Source organism: Taudactylus pleione, unplaced genomic scaffold (genome assembly GCF_031769625.1).
Source record: "Taudactylus pleione unplaced genomic scaffold, aTauple2 ptg000009l, whole genome shotgun sequence".
NCBI lineage: Eukaryota > Metazoa > Chordata > Amphibia > Anura > Myobatrachidae > Taudactylus > Taudactylus pleione.
Genome location: NW_028284412.1, coordinates 14,674,381 through 14,692,489, shown reverse-complemented (window position 1 = coordinate 14,692,489; position 18,109 = coordinate 14,674,381). Strand labels below are relative to the sequence as shown.

Genomic DNA, 18,109 nt, shown 5'->3' with positions numbered 1-18,109 from the left:
ATCTACAGTCTCTACCAGTATCATCCTTAACCTCTATAAAGTATACCGCTCTCTGAGCACGCAGGGCCCGTGCTAATAATTTACCTGGCTTAGTCCCCCATTGAAAGTAACTGTTTCTACATAAACTGAAATCCTCTTTTCACCCTGTCATTCAATATTTTATTAAGTTCAGCTTGGGCTGAGGAGAGTGCCTTCTGTTCCGCAGCTGGCAAAGACCCTGTAAGAGTGATAGGGGCATGATCATACCAAGTCATTGCTTCGATAGAAGTGTGTTGTAAGAGTTCAAGTACTTATGGGGCAGTAGAAAATAATCCAGTCTAGGAGTTATGAGGAGAGGAGAAACATTTATATTCTCAGTCGGTAGGGTATTGGAGACGCCATATATCGACCAGCTGGTGTTCATGTAGTGTTCACTGATCACCCTGGTATGGTTTAGTAGGGCAAATACAGGAGGAAGAGTAAGTATCCACATTAGGATGGAGTGTCCAGTTCAAATCGTCCCCCCAGTATTGAGGATCTCTTCTTTTAGGGCAGGGTTGAGCAATAAGAGGTCCTCCAGCTGTTATTGAACTACAACTCCCAGCATGCCTTGCAACAGTTTTAGTATGGCTTAAAAGCAAAACTGTGGCAGCGCATGCTGGGATGTATAGTTCTACAACATCTGGGGGGCTGCCTATTGCCCCCACCTGTTTTAGGGCTCCATGCAGTTTAACAGTCATTATGACTTAAGGTTGGTTGCCAAAAGTGTAAATCTGCCCATGGAGAGTACACTTATCTAATAGTCAGCTATAGAGAAGCGCTCCAGGGCTGTGAAAGGGAGATGACAAGAAAATAAAATTGCTAGGTTTTACCTTTATTGCTATTGATGCTATAAAAAGTATTCGGGAAGTTGCTTCCTTTCAGCAACTTCCCTAATTTAAGGCACCAGCTTTAAAGTGTCTCCTGGATAAAAGCCACATCAGCCTTAAAAGAGTTCACGCAGTGCCCTGGATAATTTTTCTGGGATATTGAGCCCCTTTGCATTGATTGAAACAACCCTGAGGGTTGTACATCTAGAACTGGTTGCCATCAGGCACACACAATGGACTCGGGTGGGGGAAGGGGGAAGGAGCAAGGGAAAGGGAGAAAAAAAGAATAAAAAAAAAAGTACAAGAAGGTAACAAAAATTGCGGAGAACACTTTTCTACATACTTCTCCCGTTTTTCATTTGGGTAATATAGATGGGGAAGATGCAGACCTAAATCTGTTATTTGCGCAAGTGGACCAGCTGTGCTACTCAATTGAACTTGGGAGACTGGAACATCATTCTAGCAATCCACTGTAGGACTTGTTGTACCAGAAGAACATCTGATAAGGACTGGTATATAGCGCACTGACTGAATTGAACTATACTCACAAAGCCCTTGGGTTAACATGAGTCCAGCCAGTAAGTCCACAAGTGAAAGGGAGGTACATCATCCCCTAGCCAGAGAGAAGGCAAACATTGTGGACATTCTGGCAAATGGAATACAAGTCAGGTAAGTCCTGTAACATATAGATCGGCAAAACCCAGGGCTTAACAAGGCAAAGTAGACCATAAAGTAGTTCATGTTACTCGGCAATTGTCACAAGCTGCTGTATTGCGAATACTGTGCAAGGTGAACGCCAGGCAAGCGTTCGCTTACCTCCCGTCCATCATGCTGAGGATCAGTCTGGATTGGATCCTACATCTATATCCTGCTGGCGCTTACGCTGCTCCGATGCGGTGATAGAGTTTTCATGTTTCCAGTTCTGGCTTTGTCTCCTGTCTTCTAGTTTAGCTCCAGTTTGTTTCTGCCTGCTATATTGCTGTTCTGCCATTTGAGTCATCCAAGCGGCACGGTCCGCAAATCTGTCCCCTGCTGTTCGTGTCATCCAGGCGGCACAGACAGTACTCTGTGTCCAAAGTACGCATTACAGTGTCGGCTGCTTGTGTCAACCTGGCTGCACAGGCCGCACTCCAGTGACTTTAGTGCGCAGTCCTACGCACCAATGCCAGTGACTTTGTTACATCTATACTACCCGGCTGCTGCCCCATCTAACCAAGTCATACCAGCCCTCAAGGCTGCTACACGGCCCAGAGGCCTTTTCATATTCTACAGACTACTGGCCGCATCTAGCCAAGTCATAACAGCCCTCAAGGCTGCTGCATGACCCAAAGGCCGCCTCATATTCTACGGCCCACTGCCCACAGCTTGCCAAGTCATATCAGCCCTCAAGGCTGCTGCATGGCCCAAAGGCCACTTCATAATCTACGGCCTTCAGGCCAACCTAGCCAAGCCTTCTACCAGCGCTCAAAACTGTTGGACGGCCGCATCCGGCCAAGAATTCCAGCCCTCAAGGCTGTTTCAAGACTATACTCAAGAGTCACGCACATGCCCTAACGGCTATCAGATGGTCGCCGACCACGCCTGGTACTCTTTGCCGAATGCTCAACAGCCTGCCATATTTAATTGTCCATCTGAAATGCGGGTGGAATAGGGCCTGTGGTGTAATCATTCCCATCTGGGAGGAGGAGTAATCCCTAAAACGGAGCAGAAGGAAGGCAAATCCAAAGGATCTTTTGAGGATGAGCTGTTTTCCCTGGTGCGTAACCTGTAGGCTGAAAGGAAAGCCCCATCTATAGCGCAAGTGGAGATTACGTAATTCCGTCGTAAGAGGCCTGAGGGCCCTGTGACTCTGGAGAGTAGACCACTACAAGTCCTGGAAAATCTGGATCCTCTGCCCATCTATCTCGATTAATTCCAGGTTATGGATCTTGCGTACAATCTCCTCCTTCTGTTTAAAGTAATAAAGGCAACAGATAATGTCACTAGCTGGTCTGCCTCTGCACTGCGAGGCCATAGCGCCCTGTGAGCATTGTCAAAAGACTAATGATATCCTGGGATGGGACCCGGGAATCCTCCCTTAAGATTCTGGTGAGAGAGGCTATTTTGCAGGGATATCCTCCGTTACACCCTAAGGTAGTTGCGTCTACCTCTGTTGTCCAGGTCATCCAACTGCTGGGACATGGCAGTGATCAAGGACGCCTGGTCGACCACCACCTCTCGCAAACAATTATATGCATCCATTGAGGTGTCCCGAAAATCCTCACATTGAGAAACCCTCTCACCTAGATGAGAAATGTCCTTTTTAATCTCTGCTAACTCTGAACGGATAGTATCTCGAAGACTATGCTCTAGAGAAGTAAAGTCTTAATGGGTAGGCATAGAGTGCAAGAGCCTGAATATTTGCGAAAGGTCACCCCCATTGCAAGCTGAGGCGCCTTGTCAGCACTCGTCCAGGGACGCTCCTGCAGAGGAAGTGTTGCCTGGATGGGTGAAGGCAATGACCATTGCACATTTAGTAAATTAAGTGCAGGGTGTCCACAGCCAGGCTGATGTAAGTGCTTCAGTTCCTTTTAGTTTTGCAGGTCCCACCGTCTCAGTCCCCTTCTTCTGAGAGACACTGTAATCCTGTAGATGCAGGTTGGACTATACAAATGGGTAGACTCTCAAGTCTGTTCATCATTAGAAGCAGTCTTGGGCTCGGGCCGGTGCTGGGGCCTGTAAACACCAGCCTCTACAGACTGTACGTTTCCCTGGTGAAGAGGATTCAGAGGGATCCTCTGTGTAGGAAGGGGAGGTGGTGGATCAGGAATGGCTACACTGTTCCACTTGGGAGGACAGTTCTCCTGATGGTCTGGGAGTTACTGAACTTATCCAGGCCATCCCCCAGACACTAAAAATTGAGGATGAGGAGCCTTATGCCTCGGCAGTTCCTACAGGGTTATTCAAGCGCGAAAAAAACAGGTTTTTAACCTTTCCTTTATGCATTTCTCGGATTTGTTGGTGAAGTCTGGTCTAAACCACCTAAACTGTTTAAGCTTGTCAGGTACTACCCTGCGTCCTGTATTAGCAGGAGCCTGGGCTACCAAGGCCATAGAGGCTTGGACCAATCAATTAGCAGAGGCTATTCAATCAGGGGCAGACCTTTTTTGACATCCTAGCCTTGGTAGATAATCTGAAGCAGACTTCAATTTATGTAAGTCATGCGTTCGTAGATGCTATTTTCCTTCTCTCAGGTATGTCTGCCTTATCTGTCTTGGTCAGAAGGACGCTTTGGTTGCACTCTTGGCATGCAGATAATGAATCTAAAAAGACCTTGGAAGCCGTTTTTTCCATTGAACATTCCTTATTTTGGTCAGAACTGGAACGCATAATTATGTAGGCAGCTGGCGGTAAAAGTCAGTTTCTCCCAGTCCTTCCATCTCACTCTAGAATTCCTAGGTATCAGCCCTTTAGGTTGTCTGGTAGATTCTGGCCTCCACTCACCAGAGGTGCGACACGAGGTCACAGAACGGGACAGTTCAGAGGGCCAGTGGCCGTGGGGGGTCATACCATGCAGGCTTCCTTAGAGGTGACCGTTCCTCCCAATGTCATCTGTCAGGAGGATCCCAGTTCCACCTGAATAGAGGCCTGTCTTCTTTTGTTCTGGGATGTCTTATTCCAGTCAACAGCAGACCTTTGGATCAGATAGGTTATATACTGGATCTGGAGGGTCCCCATCGTTTTTTTTTTTTTTACCACCTCTTCCTTGGGATCAACTCAGAAGGGGGAATTCACACTCTTGTTGTCAGGAGTTGTGTAAGATTTTATTCATATATTTTCCTTTTAAAGAAACTAGGCGGCTCTTTTCATCCCATCTTGAATTTAAAAAAGCTTTTTAAGTGTTCACAGGGTGTCCATACTACGCTGCATGCAGCAACTGGGAAAGAAGGTAGCCACATTTGAGGCGGTTCATTTTGCATGCTTCCATTCCAGGCCCCTTCAGCATTTTTTATTTTTTTTAATTATTATTTATTTAGAGAGCATCCATAAACAGACAAATAACAAAAAGAGAAAGGAAAATGAGTGAGACCATTTTTGTAAACACATTGTACACAATAATAAACACTATGCATTAGGTGAATTGAGTGAGTAGGGGGAAAAAGAAAGGGAAATCTGATTTACAGGACTACAAGGAGAGGTAAAATGTTATGGAGTATATTAAATTGTGGCCAGAAAACCTCCAAAAGGAGGGAAATGTCATGCATAGCAGACACACAGAGAAAGGAGGTGGTGGAGACCAGTGATAAGCAAAGGAAGGTCAGCAAAGGAGAGTAGTTCTAGGTATAGCATACCAGCCTATCGCGCATGGGTCAGATGGGAATGGTTTATGGGAGAGATGTGGGCGAGTTAGCAGCCTCATAAGAGAGCCATGGAGCCCATACTTTGGTAAACATGTGCCCCCTGTCATGGAGGTAGTAATTAAGACTTTCCATTGATGCTACGTGCCAAATTTGTGATTTTAAAGCAGAGAGAGATGGTGGTGGGGGTTCTTCCAATTACGGGCTATGAGACTTTTAGCACCAACTAATACGTGGGACAGCAATTTGACAGAAGCTTTACAAAGGTATGGGGGGGTAACTGAGAAGAAAGATCCACGAGTCTTTTGGTATAGTAGACTCGAGCAAGTGAGTCAGCAGTGTGCTTACCAAAGTCCAGAAGGATTCTAGCACAGGACAAGTCCATCAGCCATAAGGGGGGTACCTCAGAGGCCACAGTTTCTCAAGCAGAGGGGTGAAGCAGAAGGAAACATTTGAGAGAGTCGCACTGGAGTATACCACCAGCGGTAGTATAGTTTATAAGAGGTTTCTGAAAGGTGGGTAGAAATGAAGGATTTAGCAGTCGCCAGTCTCATGTCCTCCTAGGCCTTTTCATCAGGCGGAGGGCCAAGGTCTTTTTCTCAAGGCGATTCATGGGGATTACAGACAGGGAGAGCAGCATCTTAGAGGATGCCATATATCTGAGAAATCACACCCTTGGACATTGGATGGTATTTAATGTACAAAGAGATTCAAAAGGGGTGAGGGTACGGAGAAGTGGAGCTTGCGGTAGGGAATGTAGAAAATGCCGTATTTGAAGGTGTTCAAATGGATTTAGAGGCTGAGTAGAGGATTTCAATTGTAAGTCCGAAAGGGGAAGCCAGACACCATGTGAGCTGAAGTCGTCAGGAAATTTAAGAGAAATTGCAATCCTTGACTTCATGTGGGTGGCCTGAAGACCTAGCAGAAAATCAGGATTATTCCATATAAGGGTAAGGGGAGTAAAAGGGGAGGTAACCGCGTATAGGACGGCATATAGGGTCCATATGTGTATGGAGGAGGGTAGAGGAGGTAGGACGGTGTTGCTTACCGAGACCCCATTAGGAGGACAGATCCGGGAAATTAATATAATTCAATATCAAGCCATGAGGTCGAACCAGGGGGGATATGAGGAGGTGATTTGAGAAAAGTGCGAGGCCAGGTAGTAGAGCTTAAACTCAGGGAGCCCCTGTCACCTATGGAGATGTTTTTTTTGAGAATAGAGGAAGATAACCTAGGAGGTTTACCTTGCCAAATAAATTGGTTAATAGATTTCTGAAGTTTGTGAAAAAGGGAGAGTGGAACCGATACGGAGCCCTTCAGCATTTTATCCTGCACCGTTGGAGAGGTTGGGATCCCTGCCTAGATCAGCAGTTTTTTTTTCCCCAGTCTGTACAGACGTGCCAGTGCCTAGATTGGTGGCTCTGCACTCCCCACCTGTCGAGGGGTTGTCAATTGTCTCTTTGGAAATGGACGCCAGTCTCCACGGATGGGGTGCAGTGATTCTAGGGTTCCACTTCAAGAGGTTTTGTCACTGTTAGAGAAAAACCTTTCTGTAATTGTGCTAGAACTACGAGCAGTTTTTCATGTTCTGGTCTAGGCACAACATTTTCTCAGGGGCAGGCCTTTACAGATGCAATCGGACAATGCCACAGCAGTGGCGTACATCAATAGATAAAAAGGAACTTCGAGTCCTTTGGCAATGTCAGAGACCGTCCAGATTATGACATTGGCAAAAAGATTTGTTCCGGCCATAACTGCCATTTTTATCCCAGGGGGGAACTGGGAAAGCCGACTTTCAGTTGACCTAAGGTTTACCCAGGGAAACGGTCCCTACATCAGGATATATTCAACCAAATTGTGGAGAGATGGGGTCTGCCAGAGATAGACCTCTTGGCATCCTGGTTGAACAGGAATCTTCCACGGGATGGGGCACAGTCAAGGGATCCACAGGCAACCCTGGTAGATGCCTTTACAGCCAAGTGATCCTTCCACTTCAAATACCTTTTTCCACCCATATTCATGCTCCCGCATGTAATCAGACTGGTCAAGCGAGAAAAGGCTCATGTCCTTTCAATAGAATCAGATTGGTCACAGAAGTCATGAATACTTGAGTCTTCTGTCTCTAGTGGTCGATCAGCCATGGAGGTTGAAGTTGCGAGAAGGTCTACTATTGCAGGGCCTGTTATTTCATTCAAATTTAGACCAGTCTCTTGAGGCCCAAGGTTTTTTATTACAGCCGTTATCCTGACTAAGTTACAAACATGTAAGTCATCCACTTCAATTATTTATCATAGAGTGTAGAGAGCTTGTATCCATTGGTGCGAAGATAGGAAAGTTTCGGCTTCTGGGTTTTGCCTTCCAAGGCTACTTTCTTTTTTACAGGACTGGTTGTCCAAATGCCTTCGCCTCTCTTCCTCGAGAGGTTAGTTTTTCGCCTTGTCTATACTTTTTCAGAGGCGTCTGGCATCCTTATCAGATGCTAGAAATTTCATACAAAGATATATTACGTGTCCAGCCACCTTATGTTCCACCTATCCCACCATGGGACCTTAATTTAGTTTTGGCTTCTCTTCAGCAGGCTCCTTTTGAGACATTAGAGAAAAAAGAAATAAGGTGGTTGACTTCAAGGTAGCTTTTCTTTTGGCGATATTCTCAGCTCGCAGGGTTTCTGAGTTGGTAGCATTGTCAGCCAACTCCCCCCTTTTTAATTTTCCATGCGGACCAGGGGGTTCTCTGTACTTGGCGGAAGGTGGTTTCACATTTTCCCCAGAATCAGGTAATTGTTCCAGTTTTGCATCCATCTGATCCAGAGTGTTTTCCTTTTGATTTCTGGATGTGATACGAGCACTCCGTATATATACTGTATGTAAACAGGACTACTGCTTTGCGAAAGACAAATTGTCTCTTAGTGCTTTACCACACCCATAAAAGTGGCTGGCCAGCGTCAAGCATTTCATTGCTAGTTGGATTACTGCAACTATCAAGCAGGCTTATGTAGCTGTGGGTGAGTTTATTGTGGATCCCATGCGAGCACACTCGACTCAGGCTGTGAGTGCTTCTTGGGCAGTTCTACAGGTTGCCTCAGTTGAACAGATGTGTAAGGTGGCTACCTGGTCCTCGGTACACAAGTTTACCAAATTGTATCGGTTCCACATGTTTGTGGTCAAGGATGCAAATTTTGCTCGCATGGTCCCAGATTACCAGATTATTAACAAATACACACACCCACCCCACCAGATTATTAACAAATACACACACCCACCCCACCCTCTGGCAACGATATACAATCTAACTGCAGCTGCTGCTTCCAAACTAGTGGCAATTGCAAACTTCAACAGTACATAAATGAAAGTGTGTGTGTGTATATATGTGTGTGTATGTATGTATTAGGAAGCGCTACACAGTTGGAACAATAAGGCTCTTAATAATTCACCAATACTATGTAATCAATTATTTATTACACACATATGGCCATATGACAAAATCATACAATTTAAAGTGCATAACAATTCACAATAAAAAATCACAATAGAGGATTATCAGTGATAAGTTATCTTTCTCAATATATGTGGCAAAGCTGTAGTTTTTATTCTATAGTCCAGAACCACTGGTAATTAGCAAATAATTAGCAAATGTAGTATAGTGCTTTGTTAGTATGGCATATTACATATACAGGGCACAGTTCATTCAATGTTAATATTTCACATGCTCCAAATATCATTCATAACTGATTAGTATATTTGTTATTCAGTTAATACACCGGAGCCATGGACTCTGTTGCTGTAATAATAGTTACCTCTCCACTGATGTGGTTATCTTTTTACCTGCCTCCCTGCTGCTGGATTTCCACCTCAGCACATTCCTTTATGGAGAATATTCAGGAGACCTCTTTAGAATGTGAACACAGCCAGTCCCAGAGTATATTGCACTCCCACTTAGTTACCAGATCTCAGACAATGCACCAGGAGTGTGACGCGTTTCCCCGCCTTTCCAACAAATAATTGGTGGCTTGTACAGACAGCGGCTTCTTTCCAACGAATAATCGGCAGTTTCCCCAGATTAGGATGAAAGGATTTACTTACCATAAAATCAATTCTTCTGAGACCCATCTGGGAAACTCTGCGTTCCCTCCCTGGTGTGTGATGTGATTTTAGATTTTTTTTTATTTGTTTTTCTTCCCTAATTTTCTCCTTTTGGCTTTGCTAGTCAGATAACTGCAGAGCTAGGGGAAGGTATATAAGGGAGGGTAGTTTCAGCCATTAACTATTTTAGTACTCACACCTCGACCTCTTCCTCTCCCTCATATCCCAACGTCAGTGTTTCCCAGATTGGACTTGGAGGAACTGATTTTACGGTAAGAAAATCCTCTCTTCACAAATGGTTTACTTTCCATGCAGTGTGATCTGACTTGTTTTTGGTAAAAAAAAATTTGCTCGTATAAACCCAGTTTACATTCTGATAAGCTTACTTTATTAATTGATTATTATTATAGCAATAGCACAAAGCTTTTTTGTTTTTTTGTTTTTTTTCCCCCTAGGAGGGACTCCCCGAAATCTTCCAGCCATAGAACGAGCTAGTGAGGAAGTGAAGCAGAAAACAACACTATTCAGACGGGTATTTTTTCTCAGTAATGAGGAGGGAAGACAGTCATGTTTGTAGGCATTTCTCCTACCATTTTGCTGAAGACTTCTCTTTATAGGTGTCTGATTTTCGATCTCTGGATCGCCTTTCTTCAACTGTTGACTCCATTACAATAATTGGGGGTGGTTTCCTGGGCAGCGAGCTGGCTTGTGCCCTAGGATGGAGAGGTGAGACTGGGAAAAGATTGCAGGTATCTGGCATGGGAGAGACTTTCTGGGACTTTGGGTATCAAAGGAAAAGTGTGAGTAAAAATGTCAGGAGATAATCAAGCCACAACTTGACAATCATAAAAAAATCTCTGCAGGACAGCGGACTGGCCTAGAGGTTATTCAGATGTTTCCTGAATCTGGAAATATGGGGAAGGTTCTCCCCGAGTATCTAAGCCATTGGACCACTGAGAAAGTGAAGAGCGGTGAGTTGTGTTCTGGATAAAATAAAATATGCATAAGTACATTATGCCCTTTTGTACCATCCTCATATGTTTTTTATTTTTTGTTTGTTTAGAGGGGGTTAATGTAATGTCAGAGGCTGTGGTTAAGTCTGTCAGCTGTCAAGATGGGAAGCTTCATATTTCTCTAAAGGATGGACGTAAGGTAATGAAAAAAAGAGTTTTCCTATAGTATTTTTTTTTTCCAGAAATGTGTTTTTACTGGAGAATATTCTAATAATGTACATTCAATGTAAGAATAAAACAAGGAAATGTAATCAAAAGACAAATTCAGAATACAAAAATACGCAATATCAAACATAGTGTGGAAGGGGAAGATTGACAAGACAAATAAAATAATAAGGAATATTCAGTCCTTAACAAGGCATCATACAGATTATAAATAACACAATAAACCGAGATATAAACAGAGTTAAACAGCCATGTTCGCAATGACAAATGTCATAGGTTGTGAAACATGTTGCATTTCGTAACCCAAAGAGTCATATACATACATAATTTTGAAGGATGTGATGTAAATAGTGGTTTAAGTGTAGCCAGGTTAGAGTCAAGTAAACTTTCTAAAGCTAGGTACACTTTATAAGATTATCTGTCTAACCTGGCTGGTTGGAACAAAAATTTGGTATTGTATGGGAGCGTGGTATGGATTGAAATATCTACAGTAAAAAGGTTGATAATGTATAGATAAACCGCAAATGTTAGACAGTCAGTAGGTCGACGGGCAAAAGGTCGGCATACTAAAGGTCGATGAGTACAAATGGTGGACATGGTCAAAAGGTCGCCACATGATTTTTTTTTTTTTTTTTATTTTTTTTTAGCCCTAATCTTCACCCTAACCCCCTTTCCTAGTGCCTAACCCTCTGGGAAGTGCCTAACCCTGTGTTATCCTTTTGTCCCTGTCGACCTACTGACAGGGAGTCTATCTATACTTTGTCGATCTTTTTTCCCGGATCTCATGGGAGTGAATGACAATCGACCATTTGTTCCCAAACACTGGAAAACAGAGAAAGATGGTCATTCAGACAAATTGGTTGAATCCGTGTGATTTAACCAATTTGTCCGAACAACCATTTTTGTCCAATTTCCAGCATTTAGGAGCAAATTGTCACTTCTCACTTGCCATCATACATTTCCAGATATTCGTTTCAACCAGCCAGATTGGGCTTTAGCTTTAGATGACCATAATCATCTATAGACAGACAGGCCGACAAAATTATACATCATCCTTCACCGTGTCTAGGATGAATAAAGGAACGATTTAGGAAATGTTTGCCCCATCCCCTTGGAATAAGCAGGTAGAATCAATGATGTCTGAAAAGGATGAAAAATCAGTCTCCCATATAGGGAGCCTCAGGAGTTCCTTTTCATCATTAAGCGTACATGGCCAAAGAGGGAAATGGGAAGGGGAGGTAAATTTTCAGTAAGCAAATTTGTCAGTGCAGACTGCCTGATAATCTTGGGTATAATAATGAAGGTAAATATAGGACAATTATCATGATTACCCAGGCCCACCAAATCAGGGGGTGGGGAAACTAGACTAGGGGTGGGCAATAGGCTTTTAAGGCTGATGTGGCTCTGATCCAGGGGACACTTTAAAGCTTGTGCAGCCCCTTCTCTGGAAGGAAGCAACTTCCCTAATACTTTTTATAGTAAAAAAAAAACCTTAGGGGTAGCAATTTTATTTTCCAGTTGTCTCCTTTTCACAGCCCTGGAACGCTTCTCTATAGCTGACTACTAGTTAAGGGCACTCTCCATAGGCAGATTTATGCCTTTGTGAGTCTCGACGCTCCCAGTGGCTACCAACCCTAATTCATAAAGACGGTGTTAAACTACATTGATGTCCCAAAATGGGGGTGGGTAATAGGTGGCCCCACAGATGTTGTAGAACTATACATCCCAGCATGCCCTGCCACAGTTTTGCTATCTGGCCAGGCTAAAACTGGTGCAAGGCTAGCTTGGATTTGTAGGTACATAACAGCTGGAAGGCCGCTTATTGCCCACCCCTGCACTAGAAGACCTCTTTAACGATTTGGCTGATTATGGCGCATCGGAATGACAAATTGTTTATATCGTCCAGTGTGTACACTATCACGATCCTGATGCGCGTTCCCTTGGGTCGTTGGACACATCTTCTGATCTTTTATACATGCAGGAAGATCTGTCAATTTAGTTAACGGTTCCCCTCTTATCGTGCAGTGTGTACACACTACCGAACTGCAAACGAGCACAATGTGGCCGTCATTTGACAGGCATTCCCACTCCCCTCCCATACCTGCTTTAGACACAGATGCATGCACAGATCAGTGAGATCCATGCATGTATCTATGTAAAAAGCTTGTAAAGTGTCAAATAAAAAAAGTGTCTTGTGTTTATTTTTATATTTCTTTTGCAGGTGAACTACGGTACCAGCGAGCCCTTAATGCCCTGCATGCTGGTACTTGTGGTTCTCCAAGTACCAGCATGCGGGGGAGGCTTGTTGGGACCTGTAGTTCTCCAGCAAAAGACAATATTAGTTTATTTTTTACACCACACTATACTCAACCTGGCACCCACCGGCCAGGGGTTAATTGAGTATAGTGTGGTGTAAAAAATCCCCGGCATGGGCTGACTAGCGGTAAGGTGTAATGCTTTGGCTGGGGGACCCGGTGAAAGGGTTCCCCTGGCTATGGCATTACACCCCCGCTAGAAAGAGTCCGGTGCTGGTTATGGAAAATACAGGTGACCCCTACTCATTATGTCCCCTGTATTTCCAAAACAAGGACCGGCTCGTTGAGCCCAGTGCTGGTTGTGCCAAATACAGGGGATCCCTACGTCTTTTGTCCCCCCGTATTTAGACAACCAGGACTGGCTCTGAAAAGTCTGGGGCTAGTTGTACTTTTAGGGGGGAACTCCACATCATTTTTTATTTTATTTTAACACTTTACAAGCTTTTACACAGATGCATGCACAGATCTCACTGATCTGTGCATGCTTCTGTGTCTCATAGTACAGCCCCCTATTTAAATTTAGCAGAAATCTTTAAAATGGTCGTCGGGTATCTTGGCAAACAAACAATATTTCGTTAACAATCTAATAATTTGGAAATCGTTAACTAAGAACGACTTAACGTTTGGTCGTTGGTAAAATTGCACAGTGTATATATCGTTAGTCCAGGGGAAATCGTTGCATTGTTTGCAAGTCGTTTAATGTGTACCCAGCTTTAGTGTTACGCTTCTGCTGCAAGTCATTGAAATGTGAGGTGACAGAGTTAAGGTGTGATAATCCACTTTGTAAATAAACCCAGATATCATCCATCTTTCTATGCAGCGAAGACATCAAAGATGTGTGTTGTGGTAGGTTCCCAATATTGGCAAAAGAGTAGTTAGCCTTAAGATACCTGGACCTAGAAATAAGAGTATAACATACAGGTATTCTAAAAAGCCAATTGTAAAATGAGGTAATCTGAATAATTAGTAATAGGATGATGATGATGATTGTATATTAGCGAAGAAACCAGTATCTAAGCAACAGCTGGTCAGAGTGTCCAATATACAACAGAAGGAAAGCGTATGGGTAAACTGTTTATGATAAAGAATCACTAGAGGGCACACTTATATTAACTAAATGAAAAAACAGGTTTAAAACGCTACATTTTACAGCCACAAGAATATCACTGTGGCGTTAGCTATGGAATAAGGAAATCATTGGGGCACAGCATGAAAAATGAAGCTGGGAGCAATCCAGAAAAAAACAAAACGTGTGAGAGTCAACAACAAAATTCTAATGGTGCATACACACAGGACAATTAAAATGCTCGATATGAACAATAACGATATTGATCTTATTGTTCATATCGTGCATTTTTTTTTGTCCCTTCCAACCCACCAATGACCTGCGATGCGTGGGTACGCATGGACGATAACTATATCGTCCATCGCCTGTGCATGCAGACCAACCTGGTCGATATCGACCATGTTACTATAGGGACCTGTGATCATTGATCGCGGGTCTTTTTCCGTTGGTGGTGTGCTGGATGATCGATATCAATCATCCAGCACACCCGGGAGATCGTTCAGCGATATCGTTATCGCTGACGGTCGTCCCATGTATATGCTCCATTAGTCAGTGGTTCCCAAACTCTGGACCTGATTCCTTAAAGATCGCAGGCAGCTTTGCAGGCAGCTTTGCAATTGCGATCCCTGCAATAATGCAGATGCAATCGGAGGTGTATGACACCCCCTGCTGTATTTGCGACCCCAGCACTGCGACAGAGGTCGCAGGCTGGGATCACCATCGCAACCATTGATGGTCGCAATGGTGGATGGAGCTGGGCGGCCGGCCAGCTGAGTAAGCCTCAGCTTACTCAGTCTGGCCGGTTTGCGAGACCAGCAGACTGCATACGTCCATGCAGTCCCTGGGCTGGCCACTCCCGGAAAATGGGCCCTGATCCGGGAACGCCGTCTGCCCCCGCACCGCCCCATTAATGCCTCTGCCTGTTAATAAGGCAGAGGCATTCAAGGGCTAGCATGCGTCTTAGCAGGATCCATCCTGCACACCTGCAGAATGGGTTCTGCGCACGCGCAGATTCCCGGTAATCGGGAATCTGCGTTCAGCAGGCCCTCTGTCCTCAAGGCACCCTAACAGTCCAGGTTTTGAAGCTATCCATTGCTGAGCACAGATGGTTAAGTCAAACTGACTGATGTACTAAGTAAGTCACCTGTGCTCAAGCCTGGTTATCCTTAAAACTGGACTGTTATGGTGCCTTGAGGACAGAGTTTGGGAACCTCTGGAGTAAGTAATAGCAGAATGTTAGTGAGCAGTACAGAGATAAAATTAATTCAGGCAATTAAAGACTGCCATATAGCAATGTTAGACAAAATCAGCAACCAAGGCATGCAGGTATGTCAGATGGTCAATAGATAGCTGCAATAACTTATAAGTGGTAAAAGCAACAGCAGAACAAAAGAAATAGAATAAACTAACAGTCCACTTTTAGCAAAGAAATTATGTAGATAGAAAATATGGCTGGAAATCAGGTAAAGAAAAATAGTTCAGGCAGTATTACGGCCAGAAATGTATGCTAATTCAGTCGCATTTGCGATTTCGTACAGAACGCAGCTGTGAAAGTATGCTAATGTTTCCAAAGGTTACCTGAGCATAAGGACTCCCACTGCTGCCTTCTCATATTTGTCTGACAACATACAACAGCGTAAACATCCGTAACATCGATGCAGATCAGGCAGTCATGCAGCATATGCGGCAAGTCTGACCAGCCGCAATACTGCAACTCTCATGACATGCAGAGGGCTCTCCTGCCATGTAGGAGATCGCAGTAGCTAAATTATGCATGCCCATGAAACAGGGTTTAAATGGTCAGACAGCCTGCGTTTGCCTAGCCACCCCCGTTACCTCACCCAAATGCTCACTACTTGTCACTCACTCTGCGAATGGATCCTCTGTGCTGGCGTAATCGCAAAACAATCGCTGCGCATGTGCAGTGGCAATTGCTCGATCAGCGTAACAATCAGCATTACGTACGTCTCTGAATCAGGCCCTTAGTCCAAATCTGAGAAGTGAGGAAGAAACCTGAACAGGGCACCGGGTTAGAGGGTCAGTCATGGCAGGCTGAGGACGACTTCTCCAATGAAATCCATACAAGTACAGATCAATCAAATCGGCAGAATCGCCACACAGGCAGTCGGGCTGCCGCCGGCGGAGACGGTCGGAAGGTCTTGTAGCAGGGAACAGCTGCATAGAGAGCAGAAGACAGCAGCAACAGGAGGCTGAATTGGGCAGCTTGGCCACAGGGACATGAACCCACAGAAGAGCCAATAGCCCAGGTTAGGTTAATGTTCCGACCTGTGGGGTGCCCAATAGCACAGAGGGAGAGATGTATGAACTGCCGAAGCAGTGTGTGTGGATATCGCTTCTCCCCCATGTATTATTGGGGGGCTGGGCGGGAAATGGTGCAAGATAGCGCCGATAAGCTGGGCAATGTATGAACGGTCAGTTCGCTTGACCCTTCCGTCAGCTGTAGCTATCAATATCGACAGCTGCAGCTGGCGTTGCCCTACCACCACAGCAGGGACAACACGGCTACAGAGGCTGCACGCGGGATCTTGCGATATCCCACACAGAGCCGGGCGCGGTTGAGACAGCCAGGGGTCGTTGGAGGGGGGAGTTTTCACTCCCCCACCCTGGTAGATGAGATGTCTATACTGTACATCTCAGCGTTCGTGCCACCTGCGTCGCCTTGGTAAAGAGGTGAAGCAGTAAGTGTTATAGCGGCACGATAGGTGGAGATAACTATTTCACTTGTGATTTTGTGAGGAGACCTGGAAAACATGTTCTGTTTGGGGTTCTGAGAACCTGTGATAGAGATTATAGGCAGGTTGGAGGAGCCCTGTTAAAAATGCATTCATATGTGATGATTGGCCCACCGGTCTCCTCTTCATAAGGTCATTCACATCAATTACTTTAAACGGTATTAGAAAAAATTTGGGGCCAGTAGCGAGTGAAACACCCTGTATATTAAAGCCAAATAATATTTTCATTTCAAATTAAACACTTGAATAGAGTGGTGCATTTTGCTTGGTGTTTGTAGAATTAGAAGATAATGAGAAATGTGTTGTATTGTATGCCTTAACAAAATTGGTGCACTCAGTGAGAAGACATATAGACCTTTATCAGTGCAGTGCTGCTGCTTCCTCTCCACAAGCTGTCCTTAGGATATAATTGTAGAAATGACAATCCATATATGGCAAACCACATACTGTACTTTAGTGACACGTGAATCCCACCAGCTAGGCAGTATTAAGTCCTCTTGAAACAGCAAAAAATAACCTATGACTAATAATAATTTATGTTGATTTCCTTCATCTTACACTCTACAGGTTGTCAGTGGTTCCCAAACCTGGGTGCTGAGGCACCCTGGGGTGCCACAGGGCATCTGCCTGGGTGCCTCGGGTTGGTAGTCCAGGACCAAATCAAATAGTTTATGGTCCATTTGATAGACAAAGCCAGAGCTGATGGTTGCCAATCATAAAATGTGACAAATGAAAAAAACCCTGTCCAACACGTAACTGAACCTAAAGTTGGGTACACACAGAAACGATATCGGGCCAATTTGCCGTTTCGTAACGACAAATTGCTTACACCACTGTGTGTACAGTGTGTACAGGCGATTGCGTGCTCCTGCGGTTGATAGCGATGGTCACTAGGTTGGATGTGCTTCGTAGTATGTTAATGAAGGACGGAACAGTGATTGTTCCGTCGATCATTAACTAGTTCAAGTGTGTACAGGCAATCCCCCCTTCAAGGGCATTCGTTCTGATGGCAGAACGAATGCCCGTCACTCCAGTGTGATCCCAGCTTTAGGATGACGTATAAGCACAATTTATTTACTTTAATAATTTTATAGAATTTCTTAATAAGAAACTATTGTCCCATGGGTGCTGTGAAAGAAATTACGCTACTCTAGGGCATCGTGATTCAAGAAAGTTTGGGAACCACTGTAACCCAGTGGTTAAATTACAGGGTTAGAATTATGGACTCGTCATTCCAATGTGATAAGATCACTGGCAACATTTGTATTTAATATGTACTTGCTTAAAATTACTTGTACAAAACATAAGCATTATTACCTACTATGCTGTCACATTTGCAAAAAGATGGTTACTTCCAGGCAGTCTTATCCCACTTACCATTGGTAATATTTGTATGTACAATGCCAGAATATTCCTGTGGTGTACAAATATGTTGAAATAGAAGCAATGGTTATGCTCATTACAGCTTATTTTAATTAGTATTTTTATTTTTTGCTCCACTATCGTCAGGAAACAAAATTACAGTTGTGT

General features: G+C 44.2%; 1 protein-coding gene across 1 annotated transcript in view; it reads left to right on the top strand.

Annotated features, from left to right (window-relative positions):
• The window catches only part of AIFM1 (apoptosis inducing factor mitochondria associated 1), an 80,711-nt gene that overhangs the window by 31,169 nt on the left and 31,433 nt on the right, over window positions 1–18,109 (top strand). Inside the window, exons 9-12 of the mRNA XM_088467394.1 lie at window positions 9,723–9,799; window positions 9,885–9,993; window positions 10,131–10,238; window positions 10,331–10,419. Coding sequence (XP_088323520.1) covers window positions 9,723–9,799; window positions 9,885–9,993; window positions 10,131–10,238; window positions 10,331–10,419 — 383 coding nt within the window. The remainder of the gene's footprint in view (window positions 1–9,722; window positions 9,800–9,884; window positions 9,994–10,130; window positions 10,239–10,330; window positions 10,420–18,109) is intronic.